The 19,314-nt window shown below is 60.9% G+C and overlaps 1 protein-coding gene across 6 annotated transcripts in view; it reads right to left on the bottom strand.

Moving 5' to 3' along the window:
• The window catches only part of FYCO1 (FYVE and coiled-coil domain autophagy adaptor 1), a 70,716-nt gene that overhangs the window by 30,056 nt on the left and 21,346 nt on the right, over positions 1 to 19,314 (bottom strand). For 5 of the 6 annotated variants that reach the window (XM_045857183.1, XM_045857187.1, XM_045857185.1 and 2 more), the window contains exons 7-14: positions 18,112 to 18,202; positions 14,752 to 17,187; positions 13,587 to 13,679; positions 12,739 to 12,857; positions 10,440 to 10,607; positions 8,880 to 9,029; positions 7,952 to 8,163; positions 5,173 to 5,317 (exon numbers count right to left, since the gene is read on the bottom strand). In XM_045857183.1, the coding sequence (XP_045713139.1) occupies positions 5,173 to 5,317; positions 7,952 to 8,163; positions 8,880 to 9,029; positions 10,440 to 10,607; positions 12,739 to 12,857; positions 13,587 to 13,679; positions 14,752 to 17,187; positions 18,112 to 18,202 (3,414 nt within the window). Of the gene's footprint in view, positions 1 to 5,168; positions 5,318 to 7,951; positions 8,164 to 8,879; positions 9,030 to 10,439; positions 10,608 to 12,738; positions 12,858 to 13,586; positions 13,680 to 14,751; positions 17,188 to 18,111; positions 18,203 to 19,314 lie in introns of those variants that run through there. The other variant, XM_045857188.1, reaches the window with a different exon arrangement.

The raw sequence follows: 19,314 nt of genomic DNA, 5'->3' as shown, positions 1-19,314 counted from the left end.
CCACCTGCACCCACGAGGAGGGTTACTGTACTGCACTCGGGCCCCGTGGACAACAGAGTCCACTGTCAAACAACAACATCTGCCCTCTTCCTGATCGCAAGGCTGACTTCTGTGTCCTGTGAGTTCGCGTCAGTGGGGGCGTTCCCGTCACCTCCCTTTGCGTGTTCGCCTGCACGTGGAGCACTTGTAACAGGGGGGGCCACCAGCCGACTCCCTGACAGGGGCCCAGCCCCGGAGGCAGAGGCCCTACCTGAGGACACACGGTAAGGAGTCGGGTGTCCGGGCCCTGCAGCCTCTCCGCAGGGTCCCACAGGGGACGCAGTGCGGTGCGACGGGAGAAGCAGGGCTCGGGTCTCTCAGATACGGGCTCAGTGGCAGCTCCACCTCTGCGCACCCCTGGGAAAGCACGCGGCCTCCCAGGCCCGTTCCACCGCCCACACCGCTGGCGCCGTGGACAGTGCTCCCTCCAGGAGGGCAGGTGAGGCACGAGGGTCTCCAGGGGCCATGCTGAGGCTGCCGGGCCACGGCAACACGGGGGCAACTGCTGGGACCCCCGCCTCTCTCTGACCAGGCACCTGCCGGTCTGTACCCCACCCCCGGCCTATGCTCTGCGTGCTCGCTCTGGGCGCCACAGCTTAGGAGACCTGCCCGCCTGTCCCCAGGAACAGCACCGCGGCTGAATCTCCCTCCACCTTCCTGACTCATCCGTCGCTCGTTGGTCCGCCAGGCTCTGGGCCCTTCCTTACCTGCGACACCTGAGAGCAGACACGACTCTCCCACTCCCGCCCTGGGTGCACACCGTGCATCACCGGTGACACTGCGCAGCCCCGTAGGTCACGGGCTTTTGTGTCTTGACTTCAGTCCATGCACACAACAGCCCGTGAGGTCTACGTTCCCGCCCTCAGACCTGCTCTCCCCCCCCACCCAATCCTCCCCTTGGCCCACGCACACAAGTGCATCACGTAGGAGGCCTGGTGGCGAGGGGAGGCGGGGGCAGTCTGGGCGGGGACCCTGGTTGAGTCCAGTTTGTCTTGGGTGTGGCCTCTCCCTGACCGTGTTTCCAACACTTGGCAGAGCCCAGAGGAGGACACACTGCCCCTTCTGGACACAGAGTCCACCTGGGAGAAGCCCAGGTGATCCCCATGAGCGTTCTGGACGGAGGGAATGGAGCTGTGGGAGGAAAAGCCCCAAGCCGCCCCTGCTGGAGGGGCGGAGGCAGAGCAAAGAACATGAGGCCCCCGAGCAGTCAGGGCGCTCCTTCCAGCCTTCTCCCGAGAGGGGCTCTCAAGGCGGCACCCCCTTCCGCGTGCCCAGACAGTGGTTCACGGAACAGCCAGCACCACTCTGCAAACGAGGAAACTGGTTCAGACAGACTACTGGGTGCCAAAGCTCACACAGCAGCCCCAGGCTGGGACCCCGGTGAAGAGCCCCTTCCTCCGCCCCCAGTGCTGGTTAGAGGTGTCACAGCTCTGCGGCCGCCGGTGCCTGCCCGCTCCGCTCCCTGAAGGCGCAGGCTTCAGCGGGTTGACCTAAGCACAGAGCGGCTTTCTAGCCCTAACCATCGTCACCATATCCTGTTCTCATTTTGTTTATGACACACCAGGTGTCAGATGTCCCGGTTGGTAACAAGCCCACCACAGCTTCCAAAAGCATTTGACCACGAAGCATCAGTTCTAAAGAAATCACTAGCAGAGGTACGCTGGGGGTAGAGACAGTGTGTGGGTGAGTTGAAGCTGAGATCATCCGGGCATCCGGAGCGGTGTCCCTGGAGAAGACCGGCGGGCGCGGTGCCAGGACGGGCGCACAGCCCAGCCTCGCAGAGCTCAGCCCTACGCAGCACGATGCAGGTGGGACACCCCAACCCAGCACGGCTCCGGGGAAGGCTCCTTGGGCGCGGGCTCTGGGCTCAGGGCTTTGTACACCTCACTCCTCTCGGATCCTAAGAACCCTAGTGGCCGGTGCTGGCCCGTCCCTTCTGTACAGGGGAGGGATCTGAGTTCAGGGGCCCGGTGCCCGAAGCCACGGAACCTGCAGGAGGCAGACCGGGACCTGGCCAGGGGTGTCTGACTCTGGAGCCTAGGCCCTTCGTCGCCATGCGGTCTGTTCGTCTGGTCATCAGGCCAGGCCTCCAGGTCGCCATGCATGGGTGGAAGCTGAGCAGAGGCCAAGGGGTCCAAGGAGTCCAAGGCCCAGCCCCGACAGAGTATTCTTTCCTCCTCTGCTGGCTACCTCAGCCCTGAGAGCAGCCAGTGAGGTGGCAGAGGGCGGGCCTGGTGTGGGGGGGTGACTGTGGGGAGGGTATACGGCCACGACTGGAGGATTCTGAAGGCATCATCCTTTTACCCAAGGACGGGGCAGGTCCCTGCCTCACGCCACCTCTCCAGCTCTGAGCCGTGTGCAGAAAGGAGGACACTGGGAGGCCGCTCTGAGAGGCGGTGGCATCCTGCCAGGTGTCCCTGGGAGTCTGGATCTGGGGACCTCTTCCTGTCCCATCACCACCAGGAGGGGCGAGACAGACAGTTTGTCAGCTCCCCACAAACTGTGTGTGGGGGGAGGAGTGGCCACGGGGGCGGGGGAGGGGGTGGGCAGGTGTTTGCTGTGCAGTGGGGAAAGGGGGGGCCTGGCCAAGAGGGCTGCATTCTTCGAGGTGGACCGACCTCCAGCTGGGGACTGCAGGGGGCAAGTTACCTGGCCTCCTGAGGCTTCGGCGCCTTCACCTGACGTGAAATGGGGATCATGACCCCAGTCTGTGCAGGGCTGGGCAGGGACCAGGCGAGGCCACCTGTCAACGACGCTGCTGGCCCAGGGACGGTGCCCGGCGGAGTGGCCTCCCGCCGCTCGGCTCCCAGGCAGCCCTCCCCCCCACGCGTCTGGACTCACAGGGTGCTTCACCCCCGGGGCCACTTCCGACTCTGGACTTGCCGATTTCTTTCTCAAAGTTTCCTAGCATCAGGGATGCTTACTCACATCCTGGACACTACACTCCCATGCTTTCTGGGGACTCCTGGTGTTTCTGACTGGTCTGAAACTTGGGCAGAAAGAGAATATGGGGAAAAGCTCCCACAGAGGCCTGGGTCGGGCCCTAGCTAGCGCACCGAGAGGGTGTGTGATGAGGCAGGCCCCTAACTGGTGCAGGGGCTGGCTCTTCACCCCCAAGCGGGTTCTGCTGGTCCGCTGCGGATCTGCCCCACAGACCAGCACGCTGGCAGTCTCCTTGGACACGCCCTGATTTCCCATGACCGACACACACACACGGGTCGGCTGTCAGAACCCCTTCTGATTGTGCTCCCACTGGGGAGCGGGGCGGTGAGGGAAAGAGGGCGGCAGGGGCGCCACTCTCTCTCGCAGGCTGCCCCCGCAGGCTGCCCCCCCCCCCCGGGCCCTGAAGCTCAGTCCTGCCGCCGCACCTCCAGCTGCCTGGGGTCGAGGCGCTGGCAGGGAAGAGCTGCCCGGCGGTGACAGCAGGGGGACTTGGTGCTCATGGAATGGAGCACACCCTGGGGACCACTGGGCCACAGGGGTGGGGGAGGTCACTGCAGGCCGATGTGGTCAGGCAGGAATTCCAAGGTGGGGGTTCCCAGAAGGAAGAGAAAGGGCCCAAAGCCACAGGCGTGACGGTGAGCAGGGGCTTCCTTGGGGCAGCGGTCAGGGTGGCTTTCCCCGTGGGGCCACCGTCAGTGCGGTCACTCTCCAGTAAGAGGACACAGGACACGGAGGGACACCTAAGCCCAAGCCCCCGGTGTCGAGAGCCCCATGGAGATGACGTGCATCACCGCCCACTGCAGCAGAAATCCTGGGTGACAGACGTGACAGGCCACGTCTAGCCGCCTCTCAGTGCTGGGCAGGGAGAGAGGAACAGAGGGCTTGGCGGGCCAGCCAGAGCGCCACAAGCTCCCTGGCTGGACGGGAGCTGCGTCACGAGGCACCGGCCCCGGGAGCGAGGTCGGCTTTTTGTTGTGCTTCTGAACAGCCAGTGCTTTGCCGGGGGAACCGCACGGACGCTGCCACGGAGGGGGCCTGACCTTTTCCTACAGGTCCCACGGCACAAACTCTTGACACTTAATATGGTGGGACTTGGTGCAGTCACTACATATACTTAGAAACTGGCAAAACTCTCCTCACAAGCCCTGTTGGAGAATAGCTAGCCCAGAAAACTGAGGCGGGAGGCAGGGTCGCAGAGAGTTAGTGCCCAGGGGTGCCCCGTGGGGTCGTCAGCTGTCGTCTGCGGCGTGGGAGCCGTCCGGGGGTCCGGCCCCCAACCACGAGCAGCAGCGACAGCGGGGAAGCCCTGGCCCGGGCTGGGGGACTGGAGGGTCCCTGGCGCCGCGAGTGCCGGCTGATGGGCCCGCCCGTGTGTTTGCTGCCCGTAGAACGCTGGGCCCCGAGAGGCTTCTCAGGAGCTAGCGGGGCTTCTGGGAGAAGCCACCTGCCTCCCCAGGACAAGGGACAGAAGCCCCAGCTTCCTTTCTCACGGCCGGGGCGCCCAGCCTGAGCCGTGGTCCCAAAGGGTGAAGGGAACTGCTGGAGAGTGGTGCGCTGCTGGGCCCGGCGGAGGGCGGCAGAGCGGGGGGCTGCTCCGACGGGGCTGAGAGCATCCCTCCCACATTCTCGGGGACGTCCCAACCCCCAGTATGTCCGAACGCAACTGCATTTGGGGGCGAGGCCTTGACAGAGCTCAGTGAGAATAAGACTGATAGGGCGGGCCCGTCCAATCCGGGCGGTGTCCCCGGGGGAGGAGGAGACGGGACACAGATGGCAGGGCACACGCGCACAGACAACCACGGGGGAGCACGGCCGCAGTCTGCACGCCCAGGACAGAGGCCCCGGGAGAAACCAAGCTGCTGACCGGATTCCAGCCTGTAGAACTATGGGAAAACAGGTTTCTGGCGTCCAAGCAGGTGAACATAGCGGCCCACGCCAAGAGAGGCCCTAATGCATGCTGAAATCAGCGGACCACGGACGTCCCGGGGGTCTCTGACGAGGCTCCCACCGCCCACCCTGAGCCCTGGTGCTCGTCCAGGGCCTTCCTACCCCAGCCCTGTTCCGAGGCACCCTCCCTCGAGCAGGGGGCAGCCAGCCCTGCTTCTGAACTTCCCTGGCCGCTTTGGCAGGAAAGCACACGGGCCAGGCATTCTAGTGAACGCTCAGGAGACGGAGGCGACGTCTACTCACTGTTCGGCCACGCTCGGGTCCAGAGAATCGGCCTCAGTGGGTGTCTCAGGAAGGGAGGAGCCGGACTCCTGGATCTGGCACAGCTCCTCGTCCGTGATGATGTCGAACATGGTGTCGTCCGGGGGCCGGAGGTCTGTGTGCGCGCCTGGACCGCAGAGGCAGGCCGGGAGGGAAGAGAAACACAGCTGGTTGTGCACGGGGTGGGGGGGGGGCCTCGGGGAAGTGAGGGGGTGCAGCCACGCAGGACAAGCCACCAGGACACACCAAGGGCTCACCCTGCGACAGCTCTATGTCGGTGCGCGAGGACTGGCTGCCGGGACACGCCAGGGGCAGAGTGGGGACCACAGATGCAACGGAATGCCAGCTTGAGAGACTTCTCTCGAGCCAGGGCCTTAGAGAGGTTTCCAGCTCTCACCCGAGGCCCCCGGTTTAGAAGGGAAGGAGCAGCAAAGCCTTACCTTTCCTGCAAAGCAGGAAAGGCCCTGGCAGACACGTGAACACACCTCTGTGGTGCTGAGGCCTCGCTCCCTGACACTTCCCATTCACACCTCCGTGAAAACGGGGTTCAGTCTGACCTGCATGTCCACCCAGCCCTTGGGGGTGGGGTGGGGTGGGGTGGGGGTGGGGGAAAGACCCTCCCTCCTTGCAAGGAGTGGCAGCAGCCACCGTGTTCCTGACTGGGGGACTTGTGTTCGGCTCTGCGGGCCGCCCGGCAGGAAGGATGCTGTCTGCACGCTCCTGTGCCCGCCGCCCGCCCACAGGCACTCGCTCGCGCGTGTCACGGAAAATGTGACAGCCGGTCTGAGGTGAAAGGAAAGTAAGAATGACAGGGAGAGGGGAAGGCAGGCAGACAAAAGAGGAGACAGGGCATATCAGAAATCGAAACTAGTGCCCTCAGCGCTCTGGCCCAGTGCTGTGCCCCACTGTCACTAGAAGGCGCGCCGCTGAGCCAGGGAGGGCGAGAGGAGGATCCCAGTTCGCGAGCCGCGAGTTCCCAGCTGGCCTGCCACAAGGCTGTGGGGACCGGCTGTGCTTTAGAAGGAAGCTTCTTCCTCTCGCCTGAAGTCTACGTGATGAAGGGGTTGAGGCACAGGCTGAGAAGGGACCGGGGTTGGTTGCTTTGTATAGGCCCAGCCACAGGCGAGCACCAGGAATCCACACTGAGGTCCACCGAGGGAACCCAGAAAAGGGCCGTAACTACTGGAGCGCGGTACTACACTCACGGATGGGAGGCTCGGCTGATTTCCAACAGCGCTGCAAAGGCAATTCTTTAGGAAAAGAATACACCTTCCAACCAATGGTAGTAAAACAACTAGACAACACTATGCCAAAAAAAAAAAAAAAGAAAAAAAGAAAAAGAATCTCCATTAATAGTTCACACCATATAAAAAAATGAGCTCAAAGTAGATCATAGCCCTGACCAGTGTGTGGCTCAGTGGCTTAGGGGTGTCATATCACAAAGCAAAAGACGGCCACTTCAACTCTCCATCAGGGCATGTGCCTGGGTTGTGGGTTCGATCCCCGGATAGGACATGTGTGAGAGGCAGCCGATCGATGCTTCCCTCTCACACTGATGTTTCTCTCCCTCTCTTTCTCCTTCCTGTCTCCTCTAAAAATGATAAAATCTTTTCTTAAAAAAGGGTCATGGACCCCAAACTGCAACCTAAAACTATAAAACTTTTGGGAAAATCTGAAAAATCTTTAAGTCCTTGGGTTAGGCAAAGAGACATAGACTACACAAAGAAAAGAAAAAAAATCGATCCATGAGAAAGAATGGATTGGATTTCATCAAAATTATAGACGTCTGCTCTTTGACAGAAAATGAACAGACAGGTTGTAGACTAGGATAAAATGTTTGTAAAACACATTATCTGTAAATAGCTTGTATCCAGAATATATAAAGGACCCTCAAAATTCAGTAATTAAAAAAATTCTAACTGGGCAAAAGATGCGAAGAAATACTGAAGCTGTGCAAAGCACACTCCCACCCCGAGCGGTTCTTTGCACCTGATACGGGTGACGGAGCCCGCCAGCCCCCATGGCGGTCCAGTCTACTGGAGGAGGAACTGACTATTCCGGTGGCCAGCTGCCCTGGGTCCAGGCAGAGGCCAAGGGGGTCCCCCGGGACCAGCGCGGGGGCAGTGCCGCCTGGGCAGAGACGAGACTCACTTCTGCCCTCGCCGTGTCAGCGCTGCCTCCCAGGTACGCCCGCTGGCCAGTTCCCGAGGGGGCAGCCCAGGCAGGTCAGCGGGGCCGTGCGGGGAGCGGAGCGGCAGGCACCCAACAGAGCTTCCTTTCCCCGCGCCAGGTGAAAGGGCACGAGGAGAACAGGTCCTCCTCGGCCACTGAGCGAGAATGCGGGCTGCGGGGGGAGGGGAGGCGGCGGTCGTCCCCAGACACAGCGCCCGGCCTGCGGTCACTCGGGGAGAGGGCAGCATGTCGGGCATCTCCCAAGCGTGGGGTGCGGTCCCCAGGTAGGATGTGAGCTCACAGGGACACGGACCTCTTGTCCGCGACACTGAGCCACACCAGGAGGCAGGTATGCCCTCTTCACTTCTTGCCTGAACAGACCCCGATTACTAATTACTCCGTAAAGGCAGTCTCGAACTGGCGGCACTCCACTTGTAGCACCTCCTTCATGAAAGCCTGGGTTTGGAAACACTGACTCCGAGCTTGTTGCCGGTAACTAGCCGAGACTGGGTAGCGGCGTGTGTGTGTGTTGTGGGGGCAGGGGTGTGTGGCACCTACGGAACACTGAGGGCGGCGGCAGGAGCCTGACCTTGGCCTCCGGTGGCCTGGAGCCCAGCCTGGGCTGGTGACGGGGTGGGGCTGGGCTGCCCCTGGCTGGCGCCTGAGCTGGTGCTGTCGGGGGAGGCCCGGCCCCCGCCGAGCTTCTGGAAGCAGGCCCGGCAGCAGCGCTCCTTCTTGCCCCCCGGCTTGGTCACGGCGTAGTTGCTGCAGCAGTAGTAACAGAAACCGCGGCCGCAGGCCCTGGGGACCGAAACACACGGGCGGTGAGGCCTCCTGAGACTTGCACGGTGCCCAGCACCGGAATGGGGCTCCGCGCTGGGTCCTGGATGCCACGTGGCTCTCGTCACACCGGGCTCTGCCCCCACCTCGGGGAGTGGCCTTAAGGCCCATGTGGTGAGGCTCCAATAAAGCCACCCTGGAGAGCTGGGTGGGAGAACGTTTTTGTCTCCCAGGCCGTGGGAGGCCAAGACCACCTCCCTGATACAAGGCCTCGGGCAGGGTCAAGGCCTGAGAGACAACAGCCCTGCCCTCTGCTCTGGCCACAATCCGAGATTCTTTGTAGCCTACCCTTCTGGGCCCTAGGGGTCTTGTTCCCTGGGTTCCTCCGGGGAGGCCTCAGACCCTGTTCTCCTTGGGGTCGAGTAACGCCATTTCCCTTTGGTCCCTGCAGGCTGAGGGAGGGCCCGGGGCTGCTGGTCTCTGGGTGCTCCACATCCCTGTGGGTCCCCTTAACTCCACCCACCCATCAGTATTAAAGTCTCCTCCCCTTCAGGGATCCCCGAGTGCCCTGCTAATACCCTGCCTGACACACCCGCCTGGCCCAGGTCCCTTACAACCAAAGAGCCCCGTGCTCTTCTTCGCAGACAGGCAGGCCCAGTGCCAGCGCCTGCCACGGCCGTCTGCTCCGGCCGTGGGCCCTGGCGGGGTGGCGCCAGCCTGCGGGGGGCGCCGCTGACCTGCAGTGGTGCCGCCGCACCATCCAGCTGAACTCCCGCTTGCAGTCCAGGCAGTGGTTCGCCTCTGCGTCCCCAAGCAGCTTCTCCTCAGCACTGAGCTTCTGCTGGAACTCCAGGGCATCGGACTTCTGCCAGAGGGCGTCCTTGTCCCTGGGGGATGCAGCCGCGTCAGAAAAAAAGAAAGAATCCATGAAAACAATAGAATCATCTCCAGTTCATTTCAAGAGACCAACGCCAAAATGCCCAAGACACAGAAGGAGAATTCACTGTTACCCTGGAAACGTGTCCCACTCTAGGTCCCCTCTGTCACCTCACATCAGTCCTGGACTCAGGAGGACCCTTCCTAACACGCAGGCCCTTACCTGACACCACACGTGAAGGCACACAGGTGGCCTACGGTGTCAGTAAGTGGCTCTGGCAACCTTAAAGAGTGGCTGGCCAGCATGGACAAGGGTGACGCACTGCTCAGGCACCTCAGTGGCGGCGCACAAGGCCACTGGGAGTTTAAGCTACAACGTGCTGTCAGACTGCAGGCCAGTCTGTGTGCTGTGAGCCCAAGGACCAGGCGTGCACGGCCCACTCAGGTGTTCAGTGTGCTCGGGGCCTTTACGTGTCTACGGTTTACGGTTCCAGGGAGCACTCATCACTGCCGGAGACCAAAGGTCCCCCGGCCTGAAGATCTGACGGGATGCTCATCCCCGCCGGCTCCTCCGAGAGGTGCGGACCCCCCGAGGAAGCGAGTCTGAGAGAAGTGGGGGATCTCGGGAAAGGCCTGGCGGTGCCCACGTATGCCAATACACCAGAGAAGGTGGGTATGGAGGCGTCCTTACTGCTGCTACTGGTCATGTTCCGGGTTTTGGGCTTCTAACGCAGGAAGGTTTAATTCTTTCCCAGAGGGAACCCGGGCCACACCCTGAGGGTGACAGCGGCCCAGCAGCACCTCGGCCCCTGAGGGCCATCACCAGCGCCACTTAGGTCCTGAGGGAAACTAGTTCCATCACCAGCCCGGGACTCCACGTCAACCCCAGACAAGTCCCCTAAATCCAAAAGCCAGAACATGGGATCGACTGGCTTTTTAAGCACACGTGAAACTGTCAGGAAGCAGGGAAGCTCACTCTCTGGACCAGCGCTCCTCCCAGCTGGAGCACGACTTGTCTCATCTGCCCCAGGCACCCCCACCCTGGGAACTCTGGAACACCTCGGACCTGCGCTTTTCCGTAAAACACAAAACGTCACTAACTGTCGCTTGAGGCTGAGCACACAGAGACTCTGAAAACATCACAGAGCAATATGAAAACACCAGCCTGCTGGGCACTTGCTGGAACACTGAAATCCACTGTTTGCCTAGGGCCTGAGCGGAACCTGTACGTCAGGGTGTGTGTATGTTGTGGGGGGTGGGGGGATGGGGGACCCTAGCACGAGAATGCAACAGCTGGGGCAGGGGAGGGGCATCTCCCCCTGAAGAGTCCTCTCAAGGACAGCTGCATTTCTCTGAAGGAAAGCCAGGCTTGGGGGACAACGCCAGCCAGCCAGCCGGCTGGGGTTAATCCCTGCACTCACCTGAGCAGCTCTATCAGCCGCTCCTCCAGGTACTTCTTGGTTCTAGACAGGTCGTCCAGGTCAGCCAGCAGCTTCTGGTCATTCTTCTCCCGGTCTGTCACCTCCTGGCAGAGTTTGCTGCGATACTCTTGGATTTCTGCTGTGGCCTTTTCGAGTTCCTTCTGGGTCCTGGAGGGGGAGGGCCAGTTTTCCTGAGGACCGGCCCCTCCCGCTCCCCCTGTGCCTCTGGGCCCAGCCAGGCCTCTAAGAAGAGGCCCCGCTGCCCTCCCAGCCTTTCCCGTCTCGGCAGTTGATGCACCCCGCTAGCCTTGAAGACCCCCCTCGCACACCCGAACTCTTCACCCTCCCCCGCACACAAAACACCAGGGGCATCCTGGGAAAGCAGCTAACCTCAGGTCACCTGGAACACCCCGGGTTGAAGGGAACTCTGGGCAGGCACCGAGGCTACGAGAGGAGCCCGTAGGGCAAAGCTCAGGGGCTGCTGATGGCGGGTATTTGCAAGAGGAAAAGGAGTCAGGATTGGAAGGACAGAGGGGCACAGCTTTCTGGAGCTGACCACATGCAGGAGTCTTGCACGTGTCTGTAACTCTACACACGGGGCACAGTGCTGGGCACACGGCGGGCACTCCCAGCCGTGCCGCCAGCTGCGCAACCTGAGGGCCCGCAGAGGGTGCCGGCCAAGCCACGCCGTCTTCCAACCCCTGCCCACCCACCTTCGGCTCGGCTATCCCCCAAGGCAGTGCCTTTCCAAGGTCTCCACCAAGCCCAAGGCCCAGCAAGATGCTTATAAACGCTCCCGTAAACAGACGTCTCTGCAGGGACGAAGCTGCATCTCATCCAGTACAATGCAATGCTGCCAGGAGGCTGTTTCCTAGACACCGCCCACCGGAATGATCTCATGGGCATGCACACACCACCATGGTTTATTCACACAAGTGTGACATAAAATCCAATCTTGGACAGAGAGATTGTGCAACTCTGAGCAGCTAAAACAATGGCTTGGAGACCTCACAAACCACCACTGTTACAGCATTTAAAAAAACACATCACCAACTGAGAAAGTTCTATGTAAACTGCCATGCACACGGAACCTGGCTAATGGCAGCCAAGGAGAGCCGGAGGAGAAGGAATGCATGTCCAGGTGACTGCATGTCAATGTGCTCTGGACGTCCGTCGGGGCTGGGGCCCAGGTCTCGAAGGAGGGTGCCAGGGGGATGAGGGGTGGGTGGAAAACTGAAACCCTTGGCACGATTCGGGGTGCCTGCCTTTGTGGGGGGCACACAGGCAATCCAGTCCCAGCATCTCCTGCTAAACCTGTTTTAACCAGGCCCCGGCAGGACTAGCTTGGCTCCACCAGGACATGGGGGGGCTGGTGCTCACGACTCCAGGTAGCCCCCAAGTCTGACGACGAGGCGGCGCAGGAGGCCCGGGGGCTGGCCGCACAGAGGCCCACAGTGTAAGGTCACAAAGTCACGACGGAAGGGTGACAGCGGGAGGTGCTCTCCACAGACCCAGCTCCAGACGGGCTGCAGGAACACAGGCTGGTCCGGGGCCCCGGCACACTCACTCACGCTCGGGACGCGCTGGGGGGGACCCACACCTAACACAGCGGAAATGAGGGGGGGCTGGAGTCACATCCGAGGCAGGAAAGCACACGCATGCATGTGCGCACACACACACACACACACACACACAGCAGTACCCCACGGTAAAGCAGAACACGACACGATCTGTCTGACTGTTTCAGGGCAGTCGCTGAGAAAACAGAGTCTGGAGCCAGATGCTCTGGGCTCCAACCCTGCTCCCGTGGCTTACACGCTGTCCGACGCTGGGGGGGCAGCTCGGCCCTTCTGAGCCGCGTCCCCCCTCTCCGACGCGGGGATGATAGACCATCCTCATTGGACGGTGGGCAGGCTCAAGGGCAGGAAGACTCAAAGAACTTAAAAATGGTGCCTGTTCCACTTTAGGCATTTTTTGCTTGCTGTTGTTATCACCACTATCTCCCAATTTTTACTTCCTGTGAGTTTTTCCACAACACGACACTAGTGAACTGAAACACAGCCCACCAGAGGCGCGGAAGTGGGAGGAGGAGAAAGGCCGCGCTGCCTACAGGGCTGTGATGGGGAGACGGCCGGGCTCTCTGCGCCCCGCTTCCGGCGTAAGCACTTTCCGAGTCTGTGGCTTTTCTCGAAAAAGGACCTCTTTGCCTTCATGTGAGTGGCTGACTTTCTAAATGGCTGCACCCAGCACCCCTTCCCTGAAGACCACCACTGGCCGCGTGGAAGGACTGTCGACTGACCTGTCCAAGTTTTCGCGCAGGGCGGCCCCCTCCTGGTCCTTCTTCAGCACGGCGGCCTGGCACTCCAAGAGGTGCGCGCTGGTGCGGCTCAGCTCCTCTCCCACACCTGCCTGGGCGGCCTGGCAACGGGCGCCACGGAGAAGACACGGCTCGCAAAAGCGCGCGCCAGACACCGCAGAGCGACTGCCGTGCGCTCTACCCCGTCTGGCTGGGCCACTTCCCACCGGAGGGGCTCGTGTTTGTTTGTGTGTGTGTCTGTCTGTTTCTCAGTTCCAGAGGCCAAGGGCCTGTGTCTCTGTCTGTGGCGTCTCGATTTGTGACGCGCTCCAATCTGCAGTTATGTCCCTTAAGCAGCACTGCAACTGGCTGTGGTGGCTAGAGGGGTGGTGGGCATCAGAGTCTCCGGGGGGCGGGGGGGGGGCAGGGTTCAGTTAGACCAGCCGCCGCCCTGAGGACCGTGGTTTCAGCGCCACCCGTTACTGCGCAGCTCAGAGCCACTGGCCTGGAGCACGTCTGCAGGGTGACTGCGACAGGCCACTGGTTTCCCTTCCACGAGGCCGCGTGAAAAACACGCTTGGCCGGTGTCCAGGGAGTGGAAAAGGACCATGATACAAAACTCAGGGGGTCTGCAAAAGTGAACTGACGACAGCTTCAGCTCGGGACCCGGAAGCCCTACAGGGAGCCACTCGATGGCCCAGTGAAAAGCTAACCAGGTCCCCTCCTCCCCGAGAGGCGCCCACACTGGGGGTGGAAACGACCGGGCAGAGGCCACCGCGCCAGTCCCCCCGACCCACGCGGTCAGCTGCAGGTCGGGCTCCCGGAAGGGCACTCCCCCGGGCCAGGCCTACCTCCAGCTTCCCCATGGCCTCCTCGGCAGCCCGCAGCTGCCGGCCTCGCTCCTCCAGCTGGTCCTGGAGGCTCCTGCACTCTTCACTGGCAGTCTGGAGAGGACGAGACAGGGATCGCAGAAGTGGGGTCCTTGCTCTGAGACTCCCTTAGCCACATCCCGCAAAAGGGTGAAAACCAAGCTACCTCTCTTTTTTTGCCCCAAACTCAGTAAGCATCGGGCTTCATCGGTAACAAAATCTTTTCAAGCCTACTAAGAGACGTGGCTTGGTCCCCAAACTTAGAATTGCATTTCTACGAGGGGAAAAGCGGCCTCTGAGCCACATGGAGCTGCACGGGATGGGCTCACAGGGCAGGAGGCACACCTGTGGAAACAAAGGCCACAGCTGCCTCGGAGCAGAGCGTGGGAGCGACCTGAGAGGGCACAGGCCTGGACGCAGACGGCACTGGCAACCAGAGCCGTCCTGACCCCTGACCCCTTCCCTTTGTGCAGTATCAAAGGCACGTGGTAACTGCTGTTCTCATCTGTGCCAAGGGCCTCGCGATAACTAATTGACTCAGTTCCCTCCAACCGCACCTGCTACCAGAACGGCGCCTGAAGGGACAGAGAAGCAGAGGCAGGGCTCCAGGCAGCCAGGAACTGCTGGCATTCTGCAGTGGGTTCCAGGCTACAGCAGGGCTCTCAAACTCGCGTGCCCGAAAGGGCTGGGCAGCTGCATAAAGGATCGCAAGGAAAATGCCGAGGACGCCTGTCCCTTGATGTGGGCAGCCCCCACCCTGCTCCTGCCCACCGCTGCCCCGTGGGGTTGAGGGCACAGGCTTTAAGGTCTCTCAAGATTTCCAAAGGAGCACCCAAACTGAATTTGTAAACATCTTGCTCTTTAAATGTTGACTGCTAACTAAAAAAGTGTTCTCTGTGGGCCAAACCTGTCTGCGATGGCCTAGAGTTTAGACTTCCAGGCTAAGGCATCACTCCTCAGCATCACACCCCTAGCGTCTCCTGCAGGGCGATGCTGACAGCGGAACGGGAGCACATTTGCCTTGGCCTTCAGGACATTCTTGGGCCCTCGTGTGCCACATGGCTGAGGATGCAACCTATACCCTCCTGCACCCAGCAGGTCCCGCCACAGGAGACAGGAGCATCCCGGGGGTCAAGGCTAGGGTTACCTTAAGTTTGCTCTGGTAGTCCATGATCTCGGTGCTCATCTGGAACTTGAGGGTGTCGAGCTCCTGGTGCGCAGTCTCCTGGAGGCTCTGGGCCCGCTGCTCGGCCTGGGCCAGCTGGTCCTGCAGGCGAGGCAGTAAGCTAGCTGCCTCCTCGGCCACCTTCAGCTTCTCCTGCAAGCCCTCCTTCTCTCGCTGCAGGCCCGCCACCTGGTGTAGCAGGTCCTCTCGCTCCCTGGAGGCCACCTCTTTGGCATCCTGGAGCTCCTGGATGGTGCGAGCCAGTACGCCCTCCATCCGCTCTTTCTCAGCAGTCAGCGCGCAGACCTGGATGCCAAGCTCGGCGGTGTCCGTGTTGGCGTGGTGCAGCTGCTCCTGCAGCTCGGCGTGTTCCAGCTGGGCTTCCTGGGAGCTGCATTTGGCCTGAGACAGCTCCTCCCGCAGGGCATGGAGCTCCTCCATCTTCAGATGGAACTCATGGGCCCTCTGCTCCTGCAGGGCCCCTTCCTGCTCTGAGCACTGCAGCAGCTCCTGGATGTGGGCTCTGTTGAGGGCTTCGTTCTGCTCCTTCAGTTGCTGCACAAGGGCCTTGTGCTCCTGCAGAGCTGCCTCGGTCACGCTCAGCTGGCTCTGCACCTTCTCTTGGTCACCCAGCGCTGCCTGCAGCTTGGCCCGGAGGTCCACCACCTCCGCCTGCACTCGCTGAGCCTCTCCCTGGTGGACCTCCAGCTGCGCCTGAGATAGGACCAGCTGGGCAGCTAGCTCCTGAGATGCGTTTTCTTGAGGTGAGCTGAGCCCCTCTTGGCCTTTTTCTGCTGTGAGGGTCTTAATCAGCTGGGCCTGCTGCTGGCACTGGCTCTCCAGGGCCTTGAGCTCCCCTTCCCGGGCTTCTGCCAGCTGCCGGCCCTGCTCCATCTGCTCCCGCAGCTGCTGGCACTCGACCTCCTTGCTCTGCAGGGCAGCCTCCTTCTCTGCTACATGGGCTCTCATGGTCTCCTTGGCCTTCTTCACAGCCAGGAGGCTGGCCTCCATCTGGTCACCCATGTGCCGGATGCTGGCTTGCTCGGACTCCAGGGAAGCCAGGGAGCCCTGGATGGCCGCCTCCCGCTGCTGTAGTGCCTGGTAATCAGCCTGCAGGGCCTGCAGCTTGTCCTCCAGGAGCTGGTTGCGCGCTACCACACTCTGCAGCTCCTTCTCCAACTCCCTGTTGGCCTGCTGCAGCTCCTCCTCCTGGCTGCTCCCTTGCATTTTGGTATCGCCTGTCGGTCCCTCCTGCAGGCCTCCCTGCTCCCCCGGCATCTCCGAGGCCGGCTGTGGGGCAGAGCCCCGAGGGGTGGAGTCCAGGGCCTCACTCTCCTCACCTGCCACAGGCGGGCCTGGGCTCGGCTGCCCAGCAAGCCGCTCGAGTGTCCCCACCTTCTCACTGAGGTGGTCCTTGTCCCGGATGAGCTGCTTCTTCTCCTCCTCCAGGTTACTCACATGCTGGCTCACCTGTGCCAGCTGCGTCTCCAGGAGCTGCAGCTGCCACACCAGGGACTTGGCCTCTCGCTGCAGCAGCTCCTTCTCCTGTCCATGCCGCTTCTCCTCCTGCCTCAGCTCTGCCAGCTCTTCCTCCGCGGAGTTCAAGTGGGCGAGTGCCTCCTGCAGCCGTTGCTGGAGCTCGGCTGCCTCCTTCCTCTTCCCGGACAGCTCCTCCTGGAGTGAGGCCGTCTCCCCTGCGAGGCGCTCCAGGCCCGCCCGGGCCTCCTCCTTCAGCTGCAGCTCGTTGGCCAGCTGCTCCAGCCGGGCACTCTGCTGCCGGTTGAGCTCCTGGGCCTTGGTGCTCTCTCGTTCTAGAGCCTGAAGCTTCTCCCCCAGCTCCTGGATCTCCCGGGCCGAGGCACTGGGGACGAGCTGCTGCTGCTGCCCCGCTGTGTCCAGTGCCACATCGGCCTTCTGCTCAGCTGTGCCCGGCGGATCTGGGACACTGGCTAAACTCTGGTTCTTCCTGCCCAGTGAGGCCCGGGTGGCCTCGAGCTCCTGTGCCAGCAGCTGCAGCATGGGCTCCAGTCGCTGCAGGCCCGAGTGGCGGTCCTCATCCTTCTTCTCCGCAGCGCCCAGCTCCAGGGCCTGCAGGCACGCCTGCAGCTCCGTCACGGTGTTCTGCGTGGCCTGGGTGATCTCCAGCTGCTTCTGGAGCCCGGCCACCATGTGCGTGAGGCGAACGTTGTCCTGGGCAGCACAGCGACCCTTCTCCCTCTCCACTTGCAGCTGCTCTTCCTTCGAGTTGACAGCTGCCCTCAGCTCCTGGTTCTCTCTGTCCAGCTGCTGTATGCGCTCCTGCAGCTGCTTCTCCCGCATCTCCAGCTGGTCCAGCTCCACCCGCATTTCATCGAAGCCCTCCAGGGCCTCGTTGTTAAAGGTGCTGCTCAGGTCAAAGCTGGAGGCCATATCCTGAGTCTGGGGAGGAAAAGCAAGAAACAAGGGGCTTTGGGATGAAATGGCATGGTTATTTGGAAAAGCTTTAGAGTTTAATGAGAACACAAGGAAAAACAGAGCGATTATATGATCTTAGGTTAGTCCATCGAGCTGTTCAAAGAAAAGCCCTTTGCTCACAGCACCTGCCAGCAGCGCACCCTGAAGACCCAACGCCACTCACGAGCCCCCGACGCTCAGAATCGCACTCGCCACTGAGCCTCCTGCAGCTCTGGTAGCATAATGGATGTCAGCTCTTAAATAACTCGTTATGTTTCAACCACTGTTCACCACTGCACTGTACCTGCAACTCTCACTGTGATTAAACCACAAAACAGGGCAAACAGTTAGTCAATCTTCTACTCGTAATGCTGCCTGATTACTTTTCATTTTGTTTTGTTGATTAACTTCAGTGGTCTTCCCCATAAAACCACACACAGCTAGGACGTTCGCATTTCTAACAAAGCGAAGCCCACCCACGAGCATGTAACGGGCACTCGCTGCGTCAACCCCGCAGGCACGGTTCCCGTGTTCCCTCAGTCAATCCCCCCGACCAGCGGCAGAGGCTTTACGCTCCCCACTGGGCGGGTGAGAGGCTGAGGCTTCTGGGGCGTCCGTCACCTTCCCGGGGGGCACACAGGTGGCAGGCGACAGTCCGGATCTGACAGTCCGGTTGCTTTTAACCGCAGTGTTAACTGCTTCTTTTCAAACATTTTTAAAGCCTCTAAAAGAATTCCGTTTTTATGAGGCCTAAGTTCTATTTGGCTGTAAAAACCCGGACCCTAGAAAACAGTGGGTCTTGCTCCGGTTGGAAGAGCAGGTGTCGGAGAACACCGCCCTGAGCTGTGAAGGGAAGAGCACGCCCTGGCAGGCGCCAGAGCGAGGAACCTGCCGGCCTTTTGGCATTACCTGCAGGTAGCTGCTCACCAAGCTGCTCATGCTGGAGCTTCGGCTGGGGGGCTTCCACATGTAGGCAGAGGAGCCGGGGGACAGTGTCCTCCTGCAGGGCCACAGAACAGACATGCCTGTGTCAGAGCAGGACACGCGCTCGCACATACACACACACACGAAAGCCAGACGGGGGCAGGTGGGATTTCCCGGGCAGAGAAAGTGTGAAAAGGCAAACCCAACAGTTTCCACCAAAGAGCACATCTGTGTTGGTCTGTAGCAAATGGACTCCATCGCCAAAGTTTAAACACGACGGCCTTCCTCCCAGTTCCAAAAAAGAACTAAGTGAACAGGATGTTTCCCGACCTTGGGTTTAAATTGTCCTTCACTTTTGGTGTCTGCTAGAGAGGAGGAAGGAGCGGCCAACCTGGTAAATGAAGGCCGCACTGTGCTCAGGCGCCCATGGCCACTGCGTCCCAGACTGCGTTCCACTCAGGTCGTGCACTGGGCAGTGTGGACGCAGAGCCCTCCCGCACTGGAGAGAGCTCTGCCCGACAGCCCGGCAACGCAAAGACTTGTGGGAGAATCCCCGTTTAGCAGGAACGGTGTGGACTGAACACCTTTTCGCTTCAGCAGAGTCCTCTCCTTGACCTACAAGTACTGCGTTTTAAAACTGCTGGTCCCCACAGCCCAGCAATCCCACATCTCAGGGTCTGCCTACAGAGGGTCACACACACGCGTGCACAGGAGGCATACGGGTGTTCCTGGCAGCACTGTCTGCAGCGGTGCAGAGGGTGGAACCCGTATCACTAGGGCAACAGACAAGCTGATTAATTCACGTGGCAGAACACTCTGCACCACGGGCCAGCAACCTTTTGTTGGGAAGGGCCAGATGTAAACATTCTGGGCTTGCAAGCCTTATGGTCTCAGTCAAAACTCACCTCTGCCAACTGTAGCATGAAGGCGGCCACAGACTCCACAGTTGTTACACACCGCCCTATGGGCCCGAGCTGCTGACCCTACTATACGTCTATAGAACTGCAGCCCCGACTGGTGTGGCTCAGTGGGCTGGGTGTCCTGAAAACCGAAAGGTTGCTGGTTCGATCCCCAGTCAGGGCACATGGTTGTGGGCTGGGTTCTCAGTTAAGGGTGTGTAAGAGGCAACCAGTGGGTATTTCTCTACCTCTCTTTCTCCTCCTCTTCCCCTCTCCCTAAAAATGAATA

This window comes from Phyllostomus hastatus, unplaced genomic scaffold (genome assembly GCF_019186645.2).
Source record: "Phyllostomus hastatus isolate PE091 unplaced genomic scaffold, TTU_PhHast_1.1 phas_scaffold_129, whole genome shotgun sequence".
Taxonomy (NCBI): domain Eukaryota; kingdom Metazoa; phylum Chordata; class Mammalia; order Chiroptera; family Phyllostomidae; genus Phyllostomus; species Phyllostomus hastatus.
Note: the sequence above shows the minus strand (reverse complement) of the source record. Positions and strands in the feature narration are given on the sequence as shown.